This window comes from Drosophila santomea, chromosome X (genome assembly GCF_016746245.2).
Source record: "Drosophila santomea strain STO CAGO 1482 chromosome X, Prin_Dsan_1.1, whole genome shotgun sequence".
NCBI lineage: Eukaryota > Metazoa > Arthropoda > Insecta > Diptera > Drosophilidae > Drosophila > Drosophila santomea.
This window is the reverse complement of record NC_053021.2, coordinates 5981967-6004775: the sequence shown is the minus strand read 5'-3', so window position 1 is coordinate 6004775 and position 22809 is coordinate 5981967. Positions and strand designations below refer to the sequence as shown.

Below are 22809 nucleotides of genomic sequence, written 5' to 3'. Positions count from 1 at the left end.
TGGTCTGGCCGACTTGACAGAAAAAAAATGTTGCCTAAAAGTATCGCATTTAAGAAAGTACAAACTAACTACAATCTACATAGATTTATTCAAAAAAGAAGACAGCTCTCGTAATCTAGCCGTCTAGCCTTTTCCCGCCGATTTGCCGATAAGCGCACAAACCTATCGATTTGTTGAACAATCGGTAGGATCAACATTGAATTGAAGAAACCAGTTGGCTTGGATTTCGCAACAATTGGCAAAAAGGAGGAACTTGTCAGACAGCAGGACATGGAGGAAGTGGCGCCGCGGTTCAAAGTGCTGGAGGAGGCGTTCCACGGCAATGGGAACGGTTGCGCCAACGTGGAGGCCACCCAATCGGCCATTTTAAAAGTGCTGACGCGCGTCAATCGCTTCCAGTTGCGCGTCCGCAAGCACATCGATGACAACTACACGGAGTTTATGCCCAATCACACGTCGCCGGACATTTTCCTGGAGGAGTCGGCTTCGTTGAATCGGGAGATACACGACCTGCTCGAGACCGTGGGCTCTGAGGGGCTGGGCGCCTTGGACGAGGCGAATGCCAAGTTGGCGGATAGCGGCAGGCAGCTGCGCGAGATCCTTTTGGGTCTCGGTGTCAGCGAGCATGTCCTTAGGATCGACGAGCTGTTCCAGTGCGTAGAGGAGGCTAAGGCCACCAAGAATTACCTGGTTATTCTTGATCTTGTTGGTCGCTTAAGGGCCTTCATCTATGGCGATGATTCCGTAGACGCACAGGACGCACAGGTGGCCACGCCAGAGGTGCAACGCATCTTTCAGGCTCTTGAGTGCTACGAGACCATCAAGGTGAAATACCATGTGCAGGCACATCTGCTGCAGCAGAGCCTCCAGGAGCGCTTCGATCGACTAGTGCAGCTGCAGTGTAAATCCTTTCCCACATCGCGCTGCGTCACCTTGCAGGTGAGCCGCGATCAAACGCAGCTGCAGGAAGTTGTGCAGGCCCTCTTTCAGGAGCCCTACAATCCGGTGCGGCTCTGCGAATTCTTGCTGGACACTTGCATCGAACCGCTGATTCTGCGGCCAGTGATGGCCGAGTACAGCGAAGAAGTCGATGGTGGCTCCTACGTCCGATTGTCGCTTTCGTACGCCACCAAGGAGTCAAGCTCATCGCAGCTGCGCCCGAACTACAAACAGGTTCTGGAGAACCTCAAGCTGCTGCTGCAGACGCTGGCTGGGATCAACTGCAGTGTATCCAGCGAGCAACACGTTTTTGGCATTATTGGCGATCATGTGAAGGATAAAATGCTGCAATTACTGGTGGACGAGTGCCTCATACCAGCTGTACCCGAAACCATGGAGGAGTACCAGGCTTCCACGCTGTGCGAGGATGTTACCCAGCTGGAGCAGCTGCTCGTGGACTCATTCATTATCAATCCAGAGCACGATCGCGCTCTAGGGCAGTTTGTCGAGCAATACGAGACCTACTACCGCAATCGGCTGTTTCGTCGGGTTCTGGAAACAGCGCGCGAGATCATACAGCGAGATCTGCAGGACATGGTGCAGGTGGCACCCAACAACCACACTGCCGAAGTGGCGAACGATCCCTTCCTCTTCCCATGCTGCATGATCTCAAAAAGTGCTCAGGTAAGTTGCGCCCTGAAATAAAACGAACGATTTAACTACAGAACTCATTGAACATTGCACAGGACTTTGTCAAACTGATGGACCGCATTCTCCGCCAGCCCACGGACAAGCTGGGCGATAAAGAAGTCGATCCCATAGCCAGCATCATTTCCGTCATGCTGCACACGTACATCGATGAGGTGCCCAAGGTGCACCGCAAGCTGCTCGAGAGCATTCCACAGCAAGCCGTGCTGTTCCACAACAATTGCATGTTCCTCACGCACTGGGTGGCTCAGCATGCCAACAAGGGCATCGAAAGTTTGGCGGCGCTAGCCAAGACACTTCAGGCCACTGGTCAGCAGCATTTCCGAGTGCAGGTCGACTATCAATCCTCCATCTTAATGGGCATCATGCAGGGCTTCGAGTTCGAGAGCCCGCACACACTGGGCTCTGGTCCACTAAAGCTGGTGCGCCAGTGCCTGCGGCAGCTGGAGCTGCTCAAGAACGTGTGGGCCAATGTGCTTCCGGAGACTGTGTATAATGCAACCTTCTGCGAGCTGATTAACACCTTTGTCGTCGAGCTAATCCGTCGCGTGTTCACGCTGCGCGACATTTCCGCACCGATGGCCTGTGAGCTGAGCGACCTCATTGACGTGGTGCTGCAGCGGGCTCCCACGCTCTTCCGCGAGCCCAACGAGGTTGTCCAAGTCCTCTCTTGGCTCCGGCTGCAGCAATTGAAGGCCATGATGAACGCCTCGCTCATGGAGATCACAGAGCTGTGGGGCGACGGAGTTGGCCCACTGACCGCCAGCTACAAGTCAGACGAGATCAAGCACCTCATCAGGGCGTTGTTCCAGGACACCGATTGGCGAGCGAAGGCCATTACCCAGATTGTATAGGCGCGTTTTTCGGAGCAAGGTTTGATGGGTGGATGTACTTCTATTTAGGGTAGAAAACGGAGTCTGAATTTGAAGATTACCATGATGTGTCCTTAATTATTGTTTGAATAACTTACTACAAATGCCAAAAGAAATATAATTTGATAATCTTTAATTCTCCGCCTGGTTTCACTTGCGTACAGAGGAGTTATAATATCAGATCATAGTACTCCGCCCAGTGATGTCACTTTCCTATACACAAAAGTCGCTCCCTTTCGCGGGCAACGCAACACAATGTTTATCTTAAGATTTATTTAAATAAATAAAAACAACTGAATCACATTAGTGTGCCGCCTCCTGACGCGCTTGAAGAATGAGCACGTACAGCTGCTCAGTGAGCAGTCTGTGATCCCGGCCGTGGGTGACGGTTAGGATGCGTTGGGCCTCCTCCAAGTGGTGCAGTGCCTCCTTGGAACGGCCCTCGTACAGCTGGATCTTGCCCAGTTTCATGTGGAGCAGGCCCAACAGCGGATTCCAGGGGCCGTGGTATTTGCGAAAGCCCGGCAGCAAACGTTGTCCGTAATCCAGGGCGTCGGTCCACTTGCCCACTTCGATGGCAGCTTCAAAGGCCGCGTCGAGTGTCTTCACGTACCACACGTTCAGGGGATGGAATACGCCAGTCTGTTTGTCCAGACACACCTTGCACACATCCAGGTCTGCGGGGGAATCAAAAAGGAGCTATAGCAAGGCGCAAATGCCAATTTTGGTGCAGCTACTCACAGGCCACGTCCTTCATGTTCTCCAGATTGTGGCGGGTCAGAGTCATCGCATCGTTAAAGGCTTTTCTAAGCTTGGGACTGATGCCTGCATCGCAACGCGGGCAGTTCGTGCGGTCGACAGTGATGCCCACACCGCAGTTGCGGTTAGGACACAGAGCAGACAGCATCTCCTTGGACTCCTTGGCATCCGTGCACTTGCTGCACACGCAGAGGAAGTAGTAGTGCTCCTTGAGGTCCAGACGCCTCTGCTCTGGCGTATTGAGCAGATCGATGTAGCTGATGAAGATCTTCGACCAGTCCAGGCACTCCATGTCCTCGATCGCGTGGACATGCAGCTCGTTGCCCTCGAAGGTGGCCACCGCATTCGGCTGGCAACTGTGGTCCGTAATCGATACGCCCAAGTATATGGCCGTGGCAATCGAGTTCATCTCGGCGTCCAAGATGTTGAAGCCGTTGGTGATGAGCTGCAAGAGCAAGAGCAGAGGAGAAAGAGCATGAGCTCTCGCGTATCTGTGCGCCGGGGAATGTGAACCGAAGCCCTTCTTCCTAGATCATCAATCGACTGGCAGAGCGCCAGGTGCTTAGATTGCTATCTAATTTGGGCCACCAGGAGCGGCTGCAGAGCCCCGCGGCTTGTTTTCTCATTTAGGTAGCAGCGTGGCAAGTCTGTCAATCCGCTACTGCTTGCACGCACAGGTGTGTGCTCACTTACACGACCGTAGATGCTCATCAGTTCCGTCTTGTTTGGCACCGTGCTGGGACTATCGGCCATCATATCGGTGAGGACTGCGTGCAGCGAGTCCAAGTGCTCCAGCCGCATGGGATCGTTCTTGATTTCGGCGTAGTCTGGGGAACATTAACCGGGATTAGCAAGGATGTGCCATAATAGTACCGCCGTTGGCCTACTCACGGGACATGAGATCGCGGAACTTGCGGGAGCCGTGCTCGGTGTAATAACCACGGATCAGATCGCCGCCGTGCTCCAGGCGCAGGATCAGGCGGCAGAGCATTCGGGCAGCATCGGGCACAACCCGGGGATGCACCTTCTTGAGAAACGGACACTCGTGCTTGTGCTGGGCCCAAGCTTGCATCTGACAGGAGCGATGGCAGTAGGAGACATACCGGCAGTTCGAGCACTTCAGCACCTTAGTCCTGCAACGACGCATCCGCATTAATAAATTGGCGAAATGGCCACATGACGGTACTTACGCCTCCAGGCAGTTATCGCAGCGCTCCAGGCGATACTGGGACTTCAAGACGAAGGCAAAGGGCTTCTCCGTAAGAATCCGCTGGCCCCTTTTGATTTGCGGCGCTGGACTCTTGGCGTTCTTCGATTTGGCTATGCATGCGGATGCGGATCTGGATGAACTAACGGTGCTGGTGGCCATTTCGCGCGAACGGAACAACAACAACAACGACTTTCGCCTGGGGGCCCGTCTCACTGACGACTGAAAATGAGCGCACACCTGAAGATCAAAAATATTGTTTCGAATGCTTTTTGAATATTTTGCGGCATCCGAATTCTATTTTTGGCCACAAAAACAAACACAATTTACGCAAATCGCTGGCAAACACAGAAACAACAACACCAAGGTGTTTTTGCGTATGCACACGCTGGCGTTGCCAGATCGACTGGAACCCATGCTTTCTACAGTGCGCACCGCGTATAGTTAACCAAGTAGAAACAGTGCTAGTATCTACTATCTAATGAGTGAGAAAGCTATATGGAGCAAAATGCAAAAGCATTTGTGCAAAAGAGCGTGTCAGGTTATGCCCAAGATTATCAAATATAGAACATATACGATTGCAGACAGTAATGCCTCCTTGCAGTGCACAGTGATGTGGGTTTCGGTGCCCCTGGGGGCTGTTTTAAGATTTATTTGTAGCAAACTTAGCATAGCATAGGGACAAATTGTGTGATCGACTCGAACGAACTCCTATGAGCAGTAAACGCGGGTAGTGGGAACGGGACTAACTAATTGTTCTGGGGCTTGGACCACTCCACGCTGAGGATCAAGTGGTCGTATCCGTGTCCATTGAGGATCTCGATGGCGGCGGCCGCATCCTTACGCTGCTTGAAGTGCACGTAGGCGAATCCCTTGCACAGTCCGGTGTTCTTGTCGCGCGCCAAATACATCTTGCTCTGCGGCCCAATCTTCTTCACCAGCTCCTCGAGATCCGCCTCGGTCATCGATTCTGACAGATTCGAGATCCTAATGGCGGCCGTGTCGTCGCGTCCGCGCATACCCAGCGCACCCTTTTGGCTGTCCTTCAGGAAGGGTGGCACATACTTGCCGGACTTGGGTGCATCCACGGCAGCAGCGGCGGCGGCCGAGGCCTTCTTCTCCATCAGATTGGTGTCCATCGCCGTGCCCTTGTACGGACAGTTGACCGACCAATGCTCGCCATTGCAGATGCGGCACTTGGCAATGTTCTTGGTGGGGTCCAGCAGCGGATCGTTGGCCTTCTCGTCCTCCTTGGAGTTGAGGAACTGCATGATGATCTCCTCGGACACCATGGTTGTCTGCGAGTTGGGACCGGGCTTGTCGTTCTTCGATTCGCCGAATTTCGTCCAGGTGCGCCGCTTGGCCACCGTCTTGGGCACCACCTGCTTGGAGATTTTGTACGTGCGCACCACCTTCGTCTTCTTGTCGTCCTTGTTGTACTTGTACTCGGTCACGTACTTGTGCCCGTTCTCCACCGTCTCTGTCGTCGGAGGAAGTCCACCATAGTCGAGCTCCACCTCGTCGGCCCAGGAGGATTTGATCGTTTCAACGCCCGGCATCTGAAAGAGATTGAGGGCGCAGTGAGTGGGGGTGCACTGGTTGGTTGTTTTGGGGGCACTCACTCTGTTTTCCAACGCGATTTGTCTGCGAAATGGTAAATGCAAATTTCGCCACGAGTTAAGCGGATTTTTAATCAGCAACAAAAGAGTGTTACCCTTGCGCGGTCACAAAAACATACCGTGCGTCCAAAAAATATACCTTTTTATACCATTTTGCTTTTACTAAAAATACCATTAAACATGCGTTAGTTTCGATATTTAATCAAAAAATATAAATTCAAATGTTGCTGCGAACTATAAACTTTAGTACGTTAAATGGCACAGTAAAAATTTAAATGAGGAAAAAACTTATTATATTTCTGATTTTACAACTCTGCTTTCAAAATAAGCAGCTTTTTAAAAAGCTTTTTTTTTCCTAATTCTGCCCCAAATATACCAAAAAGGTATGTAAAATACCAAACAGACCGCGTTCTTTGAAATTTTAGCATTTCCTTCAAATTGTAAACATTGTTGAATTAAGTTTTATTTGTTGATTTACTTTGTGTTTTATTATCGTACATCTACAGAATTAGATCTCTAGATTAATAATACATTCAGAAATTGTTCGATTAATAGATATTCAAGATTTGTGCGCCCTGTGGGTTGCGTTTCCCTAGAAAGTACGTACATATAAATAAATGCATCTGGATTTAGCAAGTTATTCACTAGCATATGGCGCTTGAGATTAGAATAAGTATACGTTTTAAGATGGGTTTACAAGTACGAGTATATACAGCCACTCAGTCGATTGCAACAAAAGTTGGGGAATGAGTAATTTGGCATCAAAACATGTGAGGAAATAGGAAATTAAGCATTTAAATTGTGCTTTAGGCTTTTAGAAAAGCATATAAAAAAAGGATAATATTGCACCTTGAAAAATTCATAAGTAAGTAAGGGGTATGGGAAAATACAAGTCTCACTTACATTACGACTATCATATACTATTGGAGCTTACGTCTACATATGTATAATATTCTGCTTACTACTGGACTTCAGTTCCATAACGTTCACTGACTTTTCATTGCTGGTCCGTCCGTCCGCACATGAGTGATGTGATGTACAAACCAGAAGATTCTTAGAGTACATTGTTCAGGAGTGGTTGTAGGGCCCATAAAACTCGGGCTGTCCCGGATCTCACGCCAGCCAACGCGACTTTTGCAGCTCGATTTGGCCTTCCAGCGTCTTGGCCAGGTAGATGACCAGCAGCTGGATGAGGGCGATACCCAGGGCATTGCCGGCGATCACGTACAGATTATGCTCGGCCCATACTCTCACGATCTCTATGCAGCCGCTGGTCCAGATGCGTTTCCTGGCCTCCGGAACGGGCGCCTCTTGGACGCCGTAGCCGCACATGATGTTCACCAGGCCGGAGGATATGTCGGTGGCATTGATGCAGCAACTGTAGGGCACTCCACACTTCTCCACCGACGGCGAGCTGCAGTTGAAGTACTCGTTTTTGCCTGCAATTAAGATGGTCTGTTAATACGAATTTCTAGCGATTCAACTCAAGTTCCCTGAGGCTTTGCAAACATTTCATGCGACTCCCTGATAGAAACGCAACGAATGAAACTTCCTGCTTCCAGATGCATATGTCTGGTGCATTTGTATCAGTGAATTGCTTGCGATGCTCAGTGATTCACGCAGCATTAACTCACTCCAGTCCTGGTAGCCCGAGTTGCTGAGGCCACAGCACTTGAACTCCTGCTGGGCAAAGTCAATGAAGTTCTGCAGGTCGGGATCGTCGCGGTACGAGTGGATGATCTTGTCCGTGAACTGCTTCTCCAGGAAGGTGTTCATGTACTGCGGGCAAACGAAGCAGATGATGGCTGTTGGGCAGATGGAGAGAGAAAGTTAATGACAAACGAGATCCACGAGGGCGTGACTCACCGATGGCCATCTCCAGCAAGAAGAAGAGCAGCAGGCACATGGAGTAGAACTTCAGCAGGAAGGTGTTCTCGCGCAAAGCGCCCAAACAGCCAGAGAAGCTGACCAGAAAGATGACCATGCCGGCCAGTATCATCACCAGTGAGATGTTGAGGAAGACATCGTAGAAGTTCTCCAGCCGCACCGACCCGTTGGCATCCTCCCACTTGTCCTTGAAGGCGTAGACGCCAATGCCAAGGAGCAGGCCGCTGAATAGCCAGAACACGAAGTTCAGCAGGAAGATCATGTACTTGACGCACTGGCTCACGTAGGTGAAGTGGTGCGGATGCATCACCTCGTGCACCTCGATGCCGCTGTAGCCATGTCCCCCGGCCACGCCGACGCCCCCGATGCCAGCGCCCTGATAACGGTAGTTGCTCATCCTCAACCTTTAACCTGTATTTCTATCTGTATCTCTATCTGTATCTTTATCTTGAACCTTAAATGCACTCTATGTGCACGGTATGATTTCACTTTTCACCCGAGTCTCGTTTATCCAATCCGCAGCGATAGTGGCAGTAGCAATTCATTAATCGATCGTTTAATTAATCTCTCTGAATTTATATAATCTCCGTTTAATAAACACAACGCTTTTGCAAGAAAAACAAAGTGTACAAACAATGAAACACAATCGGTTGGCTGCGTATCGGCTGTGTTATCGATAGACGATAGTCGCGCACAGCTGTTCGCAAATACACTGAGCAGCAAAACTGCGCAACAAGTTGAGCAAACATTCTGCGTCACAAACGCAAATTTGTTTTCTGCTTAAATCGCGATTTGGCGCCTTCACAAGCAAATAGTTGGCTGTGTTGGCCAGTGTAGTGGGCACTCTATCACTATCAGTATCACTCCGCAAGCGAAAGCCATAAAAATTGGAAACCAAATCGTTTCGGCACTGACCTTTGAGCCGCTGGTACAACGTCTGGTCTCGTCGTGGATGGCTGGATCCCAGCCATTGCGCCACATATGAATCAGTCGATCGAGGAGCCCATGCAAATCTCGGGAAGAGCGGACTTGGGCACTATCGGGCACTATTGGCAATTTGAAATCGTGGAGAATCGGGAGACGATAAGCAATCGTTTCTGCTGATAACGCAGCGCATACAAAACTCTTGGCCCGGCTAATTGCTGTTCCAGTTGCAGCTAGTGCTCCACTGCTCCACCATGAGCATCCTGCTGCGCTTCATAGTCTTCTGCCTGGATCCACTGGGTCTGGGCCGTCGCTTTCTCATCCGGCCGGCCGTCAATCTGAGCTGGAATGTCTACGATCGCGTCCGCAGCAAGGCGGACGAGAAGGTGGGCACCGTGCGGGAGCTGGTCCTCCGACTGGGCCTGATCGCCTTCGCCGTGGTGCTCATCATCTGGCTGGCGGTCTTCATGTACGCCGCCTTCTACTACGTCTACATGCCGGCCATATCGCACACCCGCCCCGTACACATGCAGTTCAAGTGAGTGGTGGTGGTGGTAGCCCCCAATCTGGAGGTACTGCACATCGGCTGGCTATCTAAATGGTTCCATAAATACAGTCCTAATCTACCCATTTAGTACTTTGTTATCGCGCCATTGTCAAGTTGCTTGATTCATAGTCAGCCGCTCTAGACTTAGTACCCTTAGTATGTGAGTGCAAATAATGTCGTTGAATATATCCTACAGAACCTGCTTGGAGACCAGCACGCCCTGCACCTTTCCGCACGCCCACGTCTCGCTGACCAAGAAGCAGCAGCTCCTGATGGTTGGCCAGGCGTACAAGGTGATCGTGAACATCGACATGCCCGAATCGCCACAGAATCTGGAGCTGGGCATGTTCATGGTGTGCGCCGAGATGCGGGACTACGACTCGATGCTGCGTGGCCACTCCTGCCGCTCGGCCATGATGCGCTATCGCTCGCCACTGATACGCATGATCTCCACGTGGGCATTGAGTCCGCTGTATGTGCTCGGCTGGAAGGAGGAGTTCCAGCAGGTGCCGGTGGAGATATTCTCGCGCTACCTGGAGGAGCGGCAGCATCCCATTACGGATGTCTATGTGGAGATACAGTCGCAGAAGATCCAGTTCTACACGGTGACGCTGCACATTGTCGCCGATTTTACCGGCCTGCGGTACATCATGTTCAACTGGCCAGTGCTGTCGGCCATAGTGGGTATGTTGGGGCTTCTGCTCTCTTGGCTATGCATTTGGAGAACGCCCGCTAATCCTATGCGTTTCCCATTTCCTTTCCAGCCATTAGCACCAATCTGTTCTTTATACTGGTCGTCTTTCTGCTCAGCTGGTACCACTGGTCCGACGCCAAGTGGCTGCACAGCATGCAAATCAAGTACGCCCGCCTCACGAAGTCGCTCGAACCCGGCGTAATCCTCTCCGGAGCGAGCAGCCTGCGGGATGACGACGTGGGCGGTGACACGCTGAGCGACGTGGATGCCGATGATTTGGTGTTGGTGAAGAAGTCCGGCAGCGGCAAGCGGGAATCCCCCGATGCACTGCGTAAGCGTCACTCGAAGAAGACCACCGCGGACCATTGAAAAGTGAAGGAGGTGAGATGACATATGAAATGAGATGCGATGAGACGAAGGAAGGACCACCATTTACCACCGAAGGCTAGACCACCGCCCATGCGACGCTTGAGCCAAAGACTAAATAGATTTAGGACTAAGTTAGTGAACACAGCTGCCAGCTGAAGTATTCCGGCGGATTAGCCCACAGAGCTCTGTTTGTGCTTCAAGCAGCCAACACTAGTTCGACATTAGCTTACTTATGTGGTGGATGTATAGATGTATAGGTATTATGGCCCCGGTTATACACTTTTATGCTGTACAGAAGAAGCTTTTTACATTGATGAACTTGCCATTTCCCTGTACATTACCATTTGTTACCATTGCACTAAGCTTAAGAAGAATTCATTCCATTTGAGATGAGATTGTGTATATGAATTTTACACTAATTAAACTGTTTCCCTTGAGATTTTCCAAGCAACATAATCATCCCTAGGCTTCAGCCTCGTCCTGGCTCCTATTCTTCTTCGGTGGCGTTCCCTCTGGCTCCCAATCCGCCTCCGGATCTGGTGCTTCCGGCTGCGCCTGCTGTGCCTGCTGCCAAACAACGTCGTCGTCGAAGAGGTACATGTTCAGCAAGATGAGCTGCGTGCTGAGCACATTGCCCACGTTGACCAACTTCTCGCCGCGATCTTTGTACGCCAGCAGGGCATCCTCGGCCGTTTCTGGGCTAGCCACTTGGTAGTAGCCCTGCCGCTGCCTCTCCCTCATCGCGCGTCTCCTGTCCATCGAATCCAATTTCCGGCTCACGTTTTCCGCCACCGTACGACCCCTACGCACGTAGTTCCTGCGAAAGCAGGGCAACTTGTGGAAACAGCCACAGAGGCCGGAGAACTCCACATGCAGGAACTCAAAGAAACTGATGCGATTCTCCTTCTCCGCGTCCCTAATGGTCTTGGCCAACGTGAAGTAGTCGTTGATCAGGGACACAAAGACGTTGATCAGCAGCACAATGATGACGAAGGCCAGCACTCCGTAGAGTAGAATGCCCAGCCACTTGCCGCCGTGGAAGAGCTCCGACGGCTTCACCTGGGCACTGAAGCCGAAGGAGAAGCACATGCACATCACCATGCTCTTTACAAAGTCGTTGAAGTTGCTGCTGTTGTTCCCATTGATGGTGACCACCGCGAAGCAGAAGCCAATCAGGAAGATGACAATGGCTATTGCGGTGCTGGCCACCGCAGCCCACGCCGAGTAGAGCGTCCGGGTGAACAGCTGGAAGACACTGGAGAACTGCAGCACACGCCACAGCCGCAGCGTGGTTATGCATATCAAGATGCCGATCGTGATCGTGGTGAACTGATGCAAGCGCGATGGTCGCCGGAAGTCAATGAACTCCATCTTGCTGGCGCCCTCCACCTTCTTCATCATGCTGGCCACCAGCGACTCGCGCAGCACCACCAGCACCATCACCATCAGGTTCACCAGGAAGATGAACAGATCCAGCTTGTTCCAAATGCTCTTCAGCAGGTGCGGCTCGTACCACAACTTGACCGCCAACGTTTGCGAGAACAGAATGAAGACCACCACGTAGATGAGCAGGGCCAGCAGTCCTGTGTAGGGCATCTGGTCCACGTCCTCCAGCAGCTTGGCGCTCTCCACTTGCACGTCGGGCACAATGCCGCCGAAGGGGGTCTTCTCCACGCGCAGCGTGCAGATGCTGAACAGATTCACGTCCACGTTGTACAGCGTGAAGTCGATGAACACCGCCGAGGTGTTCAGCGTCAGCCAGTGGTACTCGATGAGGTAGTCGATGACCTGGCGACGATGTTCCATATGGATTTCTGGATTAACCATGTACTAAGTAACCACATACCTTCATGCTATTCGCCGCGCTCCTGGCCAGCAGACTGACGTAGCCCGCCAGCTCCGGATAGCTGTTGAGCGAGCCGACGTGGTTGAAGTTCAGGAGCAAGGCGTCCAGGAACTCGAAGCTCAACTTGACGGGTATCCAGGGCTCGTAGATGCGCCAGTACTTGTCGGCGTAGTGGAGTTTCCGGTACGGCAGCTGCCAGTCGGGCATGTAGTGCATTTCGGAGAACTTTGGCGTTTCCAGGCCAATTTCCGGATTATCAACGCGCAGCTGGCGCAAGCGAATCACGCCCAGGAGCACCGACTGCTCGGCGTGCACCCAGCCGGGCGCACTGCCATTGGTGGAATTCGAGTTGAAGGCGATCACCAGCGTGGACTCGATGAAGTCGAAGAGCTGATTGAGGAAGTACACCTCCTTGAGGCCCGTGTAGTCCGTGTGGTTGTACATGAGCAGGTCCGTGATGCTGCGCGTGTTGTGGTAGAGCGTCTGGTCCCGTGTCACCAGCACCAGGCACATCAGGCAGAGGAAGTACTGGCCGTAGGTGAACAGGTCCAGCGCGATCATCTTGTACTGCTCGTTGAGGCTCCAGTTCCGGTAGCGCGACGATAGCATCAGATTGGAGCGCTGGCTGCTCAGGCGCTGCTTCAGGAAGTCGCGGCGATCCTCCTTCTCCTGCTTCTCATCCTTCTCATCCTTGTCACTGCGCGGCGGAATGTAGATGCGCGGCGGCCACAACGTGCGGTCGAGCGAGAGGATCACGAACTTGATGGGATCTGCGATGAGGTACTGGAAGATCAGCACTATCACCATGCTGACCAGCATGGTCTTGAACTTGACGTCCTCGTGCTTGAAGCCCGCGAACACCGCGATGGCTATCATGCAGCATATTATGATGGCCACCGTGATCGCGAACATCGCCCAATGTGCTTTTTTCACTCGCATTTTAAACTTTTTCGGTTTTCGAACTGATATATTCGTGTTTCTCAGGCGTTTCACTGGATTTTAATCGACAAGCAACTCGTTACGTAAGGCAAAAGGATTGCTTTAGACTGAAACACGAACTTTTCAAATTTTCAGTTTTCAAATGTGTAACGTACTTTTGTCAGCATACGGGTTAATTTGAAAACTCTTGCGACACGACATGGGTTAAACGGCTGAGTCTCGCGCATTTCGCTGCGAACGGCGAACGGCATTTGCGGGCAAACGCGCGCTGGTCACACTGGCAGCAAAGTAAAATAAAAAATAGTTTTATTTAATTTCTTGCGAGCGAGCCACAATGATGACGAACGCCTAGCGCGATTCACCAAAACTACCAACTGCACCGAACCCAAATCGAAGCGAAGCGAAACGAAACGAAACGACAGGAACGAACGGAGGAGCAGGTGGCCGCCAGTTAGAGCAGCACCGAGCAGCGGCAACCATGACGATGACCGCCTCGGATAAATACTCGTACCAGCGCACCGTGCTCTGCCTGGCCCGCGTTCTGGCGGGGATTCAGCCCACTCCCTGGGAGAAGGTACATGTCCGCCTGCCAGCAACCCCACCCCACACCACACACCCCTGCCCCCCTGGCAATCGACTTTTCGCACTGACCTTGAGCGGCGGCCATAAAACAGACATGCGTGGGCGCTCAGGGAGCGGTGGTGCGGTGTGATGGGGTGGTGGGTCGGTGGGGCAGCCTTGCCATTCGCAGGAGCCCCACTCCCACAGAATGCCAACTTCGCGACAGTGTCATTCGAATATCAACGGTGCAGCGAATCTTCTGCTCCAGCTGTTGCTTACTGAAATGCTCACATGAGAGCCATGAGAGTGATGATTCAGAAGTGCCTCTTACCACGGGCACGACGGGAGTTGTCTTCACATCCATGGAGCTCAACTCTCAGTTGAGCTGAACCTATCAGTGAGCCCACTGCTGGAGTAGCAGCACATAGATTATAAGCTGTGTGAGATCACTGAGTGCACACATAGGTCGTGGCATAAGTTTTATAACATGACTAACTAATCTATGGCTTCTTCTTGCGCCCACCCGCCCACAGGTGCAGACCCTGTTCCGGTATTGCCCGCAGGAGAATGCAGCCGGAGTGTTTTGCCTGGACACGCGGGCCCAGGATGCCGTGATTGCGCTGGGCATCTACTTTCTGGAAGGCGGCTGCCAGCACGAGGGCCAGATTGTGCCCTATCTGCTGCGTCTGGCCAAGTGTCTGCCCAAGGCCGTCTGGATTGACGATGCGCGAAGCACAAAAGTCGAACGTAAGTCCTTGCTAGTGCTGGTTTATCCTGGTAATAACCATTGCCATCTTGCAGGCGTGCGCATACCGTCGGCGGAAAAGTTCAGCTTCTGTTTGAACACCCTGCTGTCGGACATAGCGGCCAAATGTCCAGATTGCCGCGAGGAGATCATCCTCAACCAGGTGGAAACGCTGAGCGCTCTGGCCAACATAGTCAAGTCGAGCAGAGACAGCAGCTCGGCGCCGCCGCCCATTATCCTGTGCAAGGCGACGGTGCCGCTGCTCTTCGGCCTCGCCCGTTCGATGGGTCGCTATGCCAGCAACGATCCGCCGCTGCTGTGCCGCATTTTCCCGCCCGAGCTGCTGCCCATCCAGAAGAGCGGTGGCCGCGACGGCACCGGCTCGAACAGCAGCGCCAGTGGCACCTGCGGCGGCTCCTTCAGCAGCAGCGAGCGCCTGGCGGCCACGCATCACTTCCGACCCATCATACCTCGCTCCATGTCCGGCAGTCTGGCGCAGGCCCAGAACGCCAGCTACGATGATGGACGGCAGCGGTCCGCGGGCGGTAAGCCCAGCAAGCCCTCGCTGCAGAGCTACTTCTCGGTGCCGTACGATCCGCGGACGCACTTCTTCACACGCTACGGCTCCAGCTTCAACCAGTTCCCCAACATGCGTGTCTGCGAATCGCCGACGAAGGGCGGCCCACGACCGCTGTATCGAGTGCCACCGTTTCCCATCCAGCATCTGCAGACGATATTCGCGGTGTCCAAGAAGCTGCTGACCAAGGACACGCTGGAGCATCTTGATGAGCAGGCCAGCGATATATTCTCGCTGCACCAAATCAAGGGCTATTGTTACAAGAGCTTCTCGGAAACGCTGAACCTGGTGCTGGTCACCTTGCTGCGGGAATTGCTGCAGCATCAGGTGGACCTGCCGACGCCGTTCACCAAGGATGTGCAGGAGTTCGTGAAGCGGCTCTTCCTCAACGGGCAGACGGAGCTGCAGAACAAGCAGCAGGATCAGGAGCGGGAGCGGCGCGAGGAGAACGGCATTGCGGTGGTCAACAAGTACAAGGTCAATGTGATGGCCAATGCGGCGTGTGTCGACCTGCTAGTGTGGGCCATTCGCGACGAAACGGGTAAGCGCAGATCCTCGCCGTGGAGCGCAGCGATCTTGAATTCCGGCTCAACGCTACGGCATTAATGCAAATGCGCAATGCAAATGCAATTGGCAATCCAAGCAGCAACTCATTGCAAAACAGATCGAAAGAGAGAGGGAGGGAAGTAGCTTGAGTGCCAGCTAGACGGAGAAAGTCAGATGCCCAAGTTCCATACTCCACAGCTCACAACTCATGGTCATGTTAGAACACTTGATGGTTTCACAATCACTCTCACTCTAACTCTATTCTCTATAACTTTCGGTTGCAAATGCGATTATTGATGAGTGAAGAAGGAGGGTAAAGAAGCTACTTCCTTCTGGCGGAGAACATTCACCCAAGATCCCAAGATCCCAGCATTCAGACATGGCATCCATTGTAACGCATTTAAGTTCGACATCTTATTGTTTCGCGGCGCAGAGGCTGCCCCTCTCTCTTTCCTCAGTTAGTTTTAGTTAATTTGCGATAATTTCTTTTAGTTTCTTATAGTTTGTTTGTATTGATTTTGTTTTTTGGTGGCCGGAACCCGGAATATGGTTCAGTTGACGTCGACTATAATGTGCCATCCCTGCAGAATGGCTTGCAATTTTTATTGAAGAAAGGTCAAGATCCAGGCAGTGTAATCCCCAAATAGTTTCGATTCTTGCACCCACAAAACTGATCGTTTTTTTGAGGGGGGAAACCATTTGAAACAGCTTTCTTACTAATACTCCAATTGAAAACACAACAATCTCGTTTCGTTACGTTTCGTTTTGTTTATTTTCATTTCGGTACACTTCGATTAATTGGCTTTTTGTATGCGTGGATTCCCTCTTAACTGGACAACTTACTCAATATTTAATACGTCGGTTTTGTGGTTTATTGTTAATTGCCTGGCCAACGTTTGCTGCATGCTGCAACAGCTCCACACCCACACCCACATCCTCGTCCTCATCCACATCCTTCTGATCCTTTTTCTCGTTCCTCGTTCCCTTGTTTGCAAACTGCCAAACGCTGCCACTGCCGTTTAATAATTCAAACTTGCAACTGCTCCCAAAAACAGAGGCGGACAAGCTGTGCGGTCGACTGTCGCAGAAACTGAACCTGGAGCTCAGCCACAAGATCGTGATGGATCACATGCCGCTGCTGATGGTCTGCCTGGAGGGACTGGGCAAGCTGGCGCACAAGTTTCCCAACATTGCTGGCACCTCGATCTCCTATCTGCGCGACTTCCTTGTGGCGCCCAGTCCCATTCTGGGCAAGCTCCACGACCATGCCATGCAATCGCTGGCCCAGCAGAAGAAGGAGAAGGAACTGACGCCCTTCAAGATCGCCGTCCAGCACTCGGACTCCCGAACGGCGGTCGTCATCTACGGCGATAACCAGAAGCTGCCTGGCAGCGGCACCGGGCGCAGTGGTCATGCTGCATTCGAGTCACTGCGCGATGCGGCCATCGAGAATCTATCGATCGCCCTGAGGGCTGCCCACACACTGGACCAGTTCTGTGTGCCGGCTCTGGTGGCCAACGTGTCCAATCGACTCTTCACCGCCGAGAAGTCGGGCAGGTGGGTGCAAATGCAAATCATGGGATATCATAGGATATCATTGGATATCATGGGCAATAACTAACTCATCGGACGTTCCATGTTTCAGTGAATCGCAAGGCGAGTGCCACAAATCCAATCTGGTCAGTCTCAACATCATTGTGATGCTGGGCCACGTGGCCGTGGCGCTCAAGGACACCTCGAAGACCACACAGAACATCCTACAGTTCTTCATCCAGCGCTTCTGCAAGGTGCCCTCGGAGCAGAACGCCCTCATTGTGGATCAGCTGGGCTGCATGATCATCTCGCAGTGCGAGACGCATGTCTTCGATGAGATCATGAAGATGTTCTCGCGCGTCACCGTGCAATCGGCATCGTTGGCCTACACCTCGGATCCGGAGCACCGCAAGCAGTTCCATCACGTTTCGGATGCGGTGGTCAATGCATTGGGCAACATAGCGGCCAACATTCAGGGGGATGCCGAGATGCTGGAGCTGTTGGGCAAGCTGCTGGAGCTGTTCGTCCAGATCGGTTTGGATGGCGAGCGCAGCTACGACAATACACCGGGCGCCCAGAAGGCCAGCTCACGTGCTGGTAATCTGGGCATGCTGATACCGGTGATTGCGGTACTGGTGCGCCGCCTGCCGCCGATCAAGAATCCCCGCCAGCGGCTGCACAAGCTCTTCAAGGACTTCTGGGCCTACTGTGTCGTCATGGGCTTCACTAACGCACGCCTTTGGCCAGCCGATTGGTACCAGGGTGTGCAGCAGATAGCGGCCAAGTCGCCGCTGCTCATCTCGCAGACCGCTCACAAGTCCGACATGCGGGAGCTCAACTACACGCTGGCCATCAAGAGCGACTCGGTGAACGAGCTGCGCAGCCAGATTCTGGTGCTGCTCGAGCACACGTCGGACAATGTGGCCACCGCGATCAACAAGCTCTCCTTTGCGCAGTGCACGTACCTACTGAGTGTCTACTGGCTGGAGATGCTGCGCGTGGAGAATGCGGATGAGCCCAGTCTGGAGCCGATCATGAGCTACCTCTGCGACACGGCGCTGCAGCGGGACAAGACGGGCATCTGGCAGTGCGTCAAGTGGTAGGCATACTGCGTTTGCTGCTAGACTATGACTATGTGTGTGGCTAACCATTCATCCTTGTTATTTAGCGTTGCCGACCAGGTCTTCGAGAAGTTCCGCAATGTTCTATACGCCCACGACGAGATCCGCGAAAAGGTGCTGGAGTCGCAGGCCACCCTGCTGCTGGTCTACTTCAATCACATCCACAAGCCCATCCAGGTGGTGGCCGATCAGTATCTCTCCTTCCTGGTTGATCGCTTTCCCCACTTGCTCTGGAATCGTCGCGTGCTGTGGTGCATGCTGGACATCTTGCAACTGCTGGCCTACTCCCTCAGTCTCGATCCCAACGAGGAGACGCCCACATTGCGCGTGGTCTCGACGCCCTACACGCTGCAGTTGATGGACTCGCTGCCGGCGCGAGAGCTGCGCCTCAAGGACTTCGCGGATCGGTGTCAGGGCATTGTGAACGAAGCCATGAAGTGGGCGCCGCGATCCACGCGCTCGCACCTGCAGGAGTACCCCAACCAGATACCCACGCCCGTGCTGGCGCACCACAGCGGCTTGGCGCTGGCCTTCGACTCGGTGGTGAGCAGCAGTGCCCTGCTCACGGGCACCATGAGCAAGCGGCCGAGCTGCGTGAACTCCGATACGCCGAGATTCGTGTCGGTCCTGTGCCTGCGCAGCAAATACGCCGGCGAGATAAGCGGCTTGTTGTCCGTGCTCAGTGAGAAGGACAAGGCCGGACTGGCGGATCGACTGGTCAGCGATGTGTGGGAGGCGTGTGCCGAGAAGAGCGACGCCCGTCATCGTGGCGCCCTTTGGCGGGCCACTGCCTATCTGATCATATGCTCGGAGATCAGCCGCAAACTACTGCATGCGGTGGCCAGTTCGCAGCTGGAGCTGTTCACCGAGTCGGCAATGGAGACGGCCGTTGAGTGCTGGCAATGGGTGCTGACTGCCCGCCAGGATCTGGAGCTGTGCTTCATCCAGGAGATGGTCAGCGCCTGGCAGACGACATTCGAGAAGCGCATGGGCTTGTTTGCGTGGGAAACGGAGGTCACCAATCCCCTAGCCGCCTACGAAGGCTGCAAGCTGGTCAGCAAGCCCATACTGATTGCACCGCATCTGATTTGGCTGCAGTTGCTCTCCGAGATGGTGGACACAGCCAAGTATTGCAACCGGGACAAGGTGGAGATGTTCTGCCTACTGCTGCACCGATGTCTTCCCATTCTCAAGAGCAGCAAGCAGAACCGTCAGGTGTCCACCGTTGGCTGTCGCTTCAAGCTGCTGCAGTGCGGACTGTCGCTGCTGCAGGGCAACACCATTCCGAAGTCCCTCTCCCGAAATATTCTCCGCGAGCGTATATACTCCAATGCGCTGGACTACTTCTGCGGCCCAACCACGTGTCCGAATCAGAGCAGGGAGCAACTGCTGGAGGACATCATGATATTGCTGAAGTTCTGGCAAACGATGCGCAGTGAGAAGAAGCACCTGGTGACCTCCGAAGTGGGTGACTACGATCTGACAAATGCCTCGGTGAGCTCCACGCAAATGCTGGCAGTGCGCAATAATCCGGAAACGGCTTCCCTGATCAGCGGCAGTGGCCTGGCCAACGACTATACGCGCTCCATGAGCGCCAGTGGCAATGCAGTGGGCATGGGCGTGGGCGCAGCTGGCGGCGGGAGCAGCAGTGGCTGGTACAACACCATTCCTCACTCCACGTCCACGCTGTCGAAACGTTCGAATCGCTCCAAGCGGCTGCAGTATCAGAAGGACTCGTACGACAAAGACTACATGAAGAAGCGCAGCATGATCCTTGAGCTGCTGGCCGTCGAGCTCGAGTTCCTCATCACCTGGTACAATCCCAATTGCCTGCCGGATCTTATGGTGCCAGGTGAGTTTGAATCCCAGACACCCTTATTTCACATGCTAATCATTTACCCAATTCCCCATTGCCTTTGCAGGCGAGGAACAGATCACGGAGTGGCGCAACCGGCCGTACAAGCCGAACGTTTGGCGGGACTACGCCCGTCTCGCCTGGTGCTACAACCCGGCGCTAGCTGTCTTCCTGCCGCAGCGGATCAAGAACGCGGAGATCATCGATGAGGAGGTGTCGCGGCTGGTCTGCTCCGATCCCATAGCGGTGTGCCACATACCCGAGGCGCTCAAGTACCTGTGCACCACCAAGAACCTGCTGCTGGAGAGCCCAGATCTGGTCTACATACTCTCCTGGTCGCCAGTGACGCCCATCCAGGCGCTCGCCTACTTCTCGCGCCAATATCCATCGCATCCGCTGACCGCCCAGTATGCTGTAAAGACCCTGTCCTCGTATCCGGCGGAATCGGTGCTGCCGTATATACCACAACTGGTGCAGGCACTGCGTCACGATACCATGGGCTATGTGGTGGAGTTTATTAAGAATATATCGCGGCGATCGCAGATTGTGGCGCACCAGTTGATCTGGAACATGCAGACGAACATGTACATGGACGAGGATCAGCAGCACAGGGATCCCAATCTGTACGAGGCACTCGATCAGCTATCGCAAAGTATTATCGCCTCGTTTTCGGGCGCCGCCAAGCGATTCTACGAGCGCGAATTCGATTTCTTTGGCAAGATAACGGCCGTCTCCGGCGAGATTCGCTCGTTTGCCAAGGGCATTGAGCGGAAGAACGCATGCCTGGCGGCGCTCAGCAGGATCAAGGTGCAGGGCGGCTGTTACCTGCCCTCCAATCCGGAGGCCATGGTGCTGGACATCGACTACAGCAGCGGCACGCCCATGCAAAGTGCGGCCAAGGCGCCGTATTTGGCCAGGTTCCGCGTGTATCGTTGCGGCATCACGGAGCTGGAGACGCGCGCCATGGAGGTGTCCAATAATCCGGTACGCTTTTCTCCTTACCCTCATGCAACATCCCACATAGGCTTGGCTTTAATGTTTGGTTTACTCGCAGAACTCGCAGGAGGACGCCAAGATGACGCTGGGCGTGGAGTCCTGGCAGGCGGCCATTTTCAAGGTGGGCGACGATGTGCGCCAGGACATGCTGGCCCTCCAGGTGATCACCATCTTCAAGAACATCTTCCAGCAGGTGGGCCTCGATCTGTTTCTGTTCCCCTACCGCGTTGTGGCCACCGCTCCAGGGGTAAGTCCTCCTAGACCACCTAGTCTCATAGTTGGGAGCCCCAATTCATGTTTGCCCTGACTGATTCCAGTGCGGCGTAATCGAGTGCGTGCCGAATGCCAAGTCGCGGGATCAGCTCGGCCGACAGACGGACAGTGGCCTATCCGAGTATTTCCAGCATCAGTACGGCGACGAGAGCTCCAAGGAGTTCCAGGCGGCGCGCGCCAACTTTGTCAAGTCGATGGCGGCCTACTCCCTGATTGGTTATCTGCTGCAGATCAAGGATCGCCACAATGGCAACATCATGATCGACAAGGATGGCCACATCATACACATAGGTAAGCCAGCCAACGTGGTAACCTATGCCACATCATACACATCAACAGCTACAATATCGATTCATTTGCAGATTTTGGCTTTATGTTCGAGTCCTCGCCAGGCGGCAACATCGGCTTCGAGCCGGACATGAAGCTGACCGACGAAATGGTCATGATCATGGGCGGCAAGATGGACTCGCCGGCCTTCAAGTGGTTCAGCGAGCTGTGCGTGCAGGCCTTCCTCGCCGTTCGTCCGTACCAGAACGCGATCGTGTCGCTAGTATCCCTGATGTTGGACACTGGGCTGCCCTGCTTTCGCGGCCAGACGATCAATCTGCTGCGGCAGCGGTTCGTGGCCACCAAGAACAACAAGGAGGCGGCCGCCCACATGCTGGCTGTCATCCGTAACTCGTACCAGAACTTCCGCACGCGTACCTACGACATGATTCAGTACTACCAGAACCAGATACCCTATTAAACCCAAACACCAAACCCCAACCGCAACCCAAATTGCAGGCGGCGCTTCGTATTCGTTGTTCGTTGTTGGCCAAAAGACACTTAAAAAGATACACTACCCATAGCTCCCAACTGGAAATCTGTGAGCCTGCAAGCAGAATGTAATCCCGTACTCCCATCCTTCTATCCTCTTATCCGTATTATTAATGTTTTGTTGCCGTATTCGTATTCGTATTCCTTAACCCGTATTTTCCGAGTGTGTGTTTCTTTTTAATTTCGCGTACTTATAAGATGTTGAACTTTTTCCAAGATTTTACGACGCATATATACGTTATACAATATTTATAAATATTAAATCAATTATAGGGCAATATGTTATATAATGGTAAAACAAAACAAAAGAAAGAAACGTATTATTAAAGGGAAGTGGATGTCGTTTTTGGTGGTTCCAATAAATAAAAGGTTTTCCTTGAAAAATTACATATTGAAATTGATGCGGTTTTTCTATTATATTTATTATATATTTTTCTAGCATATTAGGATATAAATAAATATTACATATTTGA

General features: G+C 53.0%; 7 protein-coding genes across 8 annotated transcripts; 3 read left to right on the top strand and 4 right to left on the bottom strand.

Annotated features, from left to right (window-relative positions):
* Positions 1–160: 160 nt before the first annotated feature.
* LOC120455981 (centromere/kinetochore protein zw10) lies at positions 161–2655 on the top strand. Its single transcript, XM_039642536.2, has 2 exons — positions 161–1623; positions 1686–2655. The coding sequence occupies exons 1-2, from the start codon at positions 271–273 to the stop codon at positions 2499–2501; spliced, it is 2169 nt and encodes a 722-aa protein (XP_039498470.1). The 5' UTR covers positions 161–270; the 3' UTR covers positions 2502–2655.
* Positions 2656–2775: 120 nt separating this feature from the next.
* LOC120455982 (histone-lysine N-methyltransferase SMYD3) lies at positions 2776–4903 on the bottom strand. The gene is made up of 5 exons (XM_039642537.2): positions 4469–4903; positions 4170–4411; positions 3972–4105; positions 3261–3723; positions 2776–3196 (listed from the first exon to the last, which is right to left on the bottom strand). Exons 1-5 carry the CDS (start codon positions 4645–4647, stop codon positions 2823–2825), a joined length of 1392 nt encoding a protein of 463 aa, XP_039498471.1. The 5' UTR covers positions 4648–4903; the 3' UTR covers positions 2776–2822.
* Positions 4904–5101: 198 nt separating this feature from the next.
* On the bottom strand, positions 5102–6267 carry LOC120455984 (eukaryotic translation initiation factor 3 subunit G-1). The gene is made up of 2 exons (XM_039642540.1): positions 6108–6267; positions 5102–6044 (listed from the first exon to the last, which is right to left on the bottom strand). The coding sequence occupies exon 2, from the start codon at positions 6042–6044 to the stop codon at positions 5235–5237; it is 810 nt and encodes a 269-aa protein (XP_039498474.1). The 5' UTR covers positions 6108–6267; the 3' UTR covers positions 5102–5234.
* A 311-nt stretch (positions 6268–6578) lies between these two features.
* On the bottom strand, positions 6579–8631 carry LOC120457002 (tetraspanin-33). Its single transcript, XM_039644156.2, has 3 exons — positions 7971–8631; positions 7739–7909; positions 6579–7543 (listed from the first exon to the last, which is right to left on the bottom strand). The coding sequence occupies exons 1-3, from the start codon at positions 8386–8388 to the stop codon at positions 7218–7220; spliced, it is 915 nt and encodes a 304-aa protein (XP_039500090.1). The 5' UTR covers positions 8389–8631; the 3' UTR covers positions 6579–7217.
* A 104-nt stretch (positions 8632–8735) lies between these two features.
* Positions 8736–10976, top strand: LOC120457001 (seipin). The gene is made up of 3 exons (XM_039644155.2): positions 8736–9453; positions 9659–10146; positions 10227–10976. Exons 1-3 carry the CDS (start codon positions 9170–9172, stop codon positions 10523–10525), a joined length of 1071 nt encoding a protein of 356 aa, XP_039500089.1. The 5' UTR covers positions 8736–9169; the 3' UTR covers positions 10526–10976.
* A 10-nt stretch (positions 10977–10986) lies between these two features.
* Positions 10987–13411, bottom strand: LOC120457000 (polycystin-2). The gene is made up of 2 exons (XM_039644154.2): positions 12372–13411; positions 10987–12313 (listed from the first exon to the last, which is right to left on the bottom strand). The coding sequence occupies exons 1-2, from the start codon at positions 13308–13310 to the stop codon at positions 10988–10990; spliced, it is 2265 nt and encodes a 754-aa protein (XP_039500088.1). The 5' UTR covers positions 13311–13411; the 3' UTR covers position 10987.
* A 171-nt stretch (positions 13412–13582) lies between these two features.
* On the top strand, positions 13583–22733 carry LOC120456999 (phosphatidylinositol 4-kinase alpha). 2 transcript variants are annotated; one of them, XM_039644152.2, is made up of 11 exons: positions 13583–13884; positions 14405–14618; positions 14673–15734; positions 16295–16354; positions 16795–17296; positions 17385–18371; positions 18441–20245; positions 20316–21232; positions 21303–21491; positions 21562–21808; positions 21880–22733. In XM_039644152.2, the coding sequence occupies exons 1-11, from the start codon at positions 13789–13791 to the stop codon at positions 22263–22265; spliced, it is 6465 nt and encodes a 2154-aa protein (XP_039500086.1). In that variant the 5' UTR covers positions 13583–13788; the 3' UTR covers positions 22266–22733. The 2 variants fall into 2 exon arrangements, with proteins under 2 accessions (XP_039500086.1, XP_039500087.1); XM_039644153.2 differs by lacking the exon at positions 16295–16354 and having other exon boundaries at positions 13584–13884.
* Positions 22734–22809: the final 76 nt, after the last annotated feature.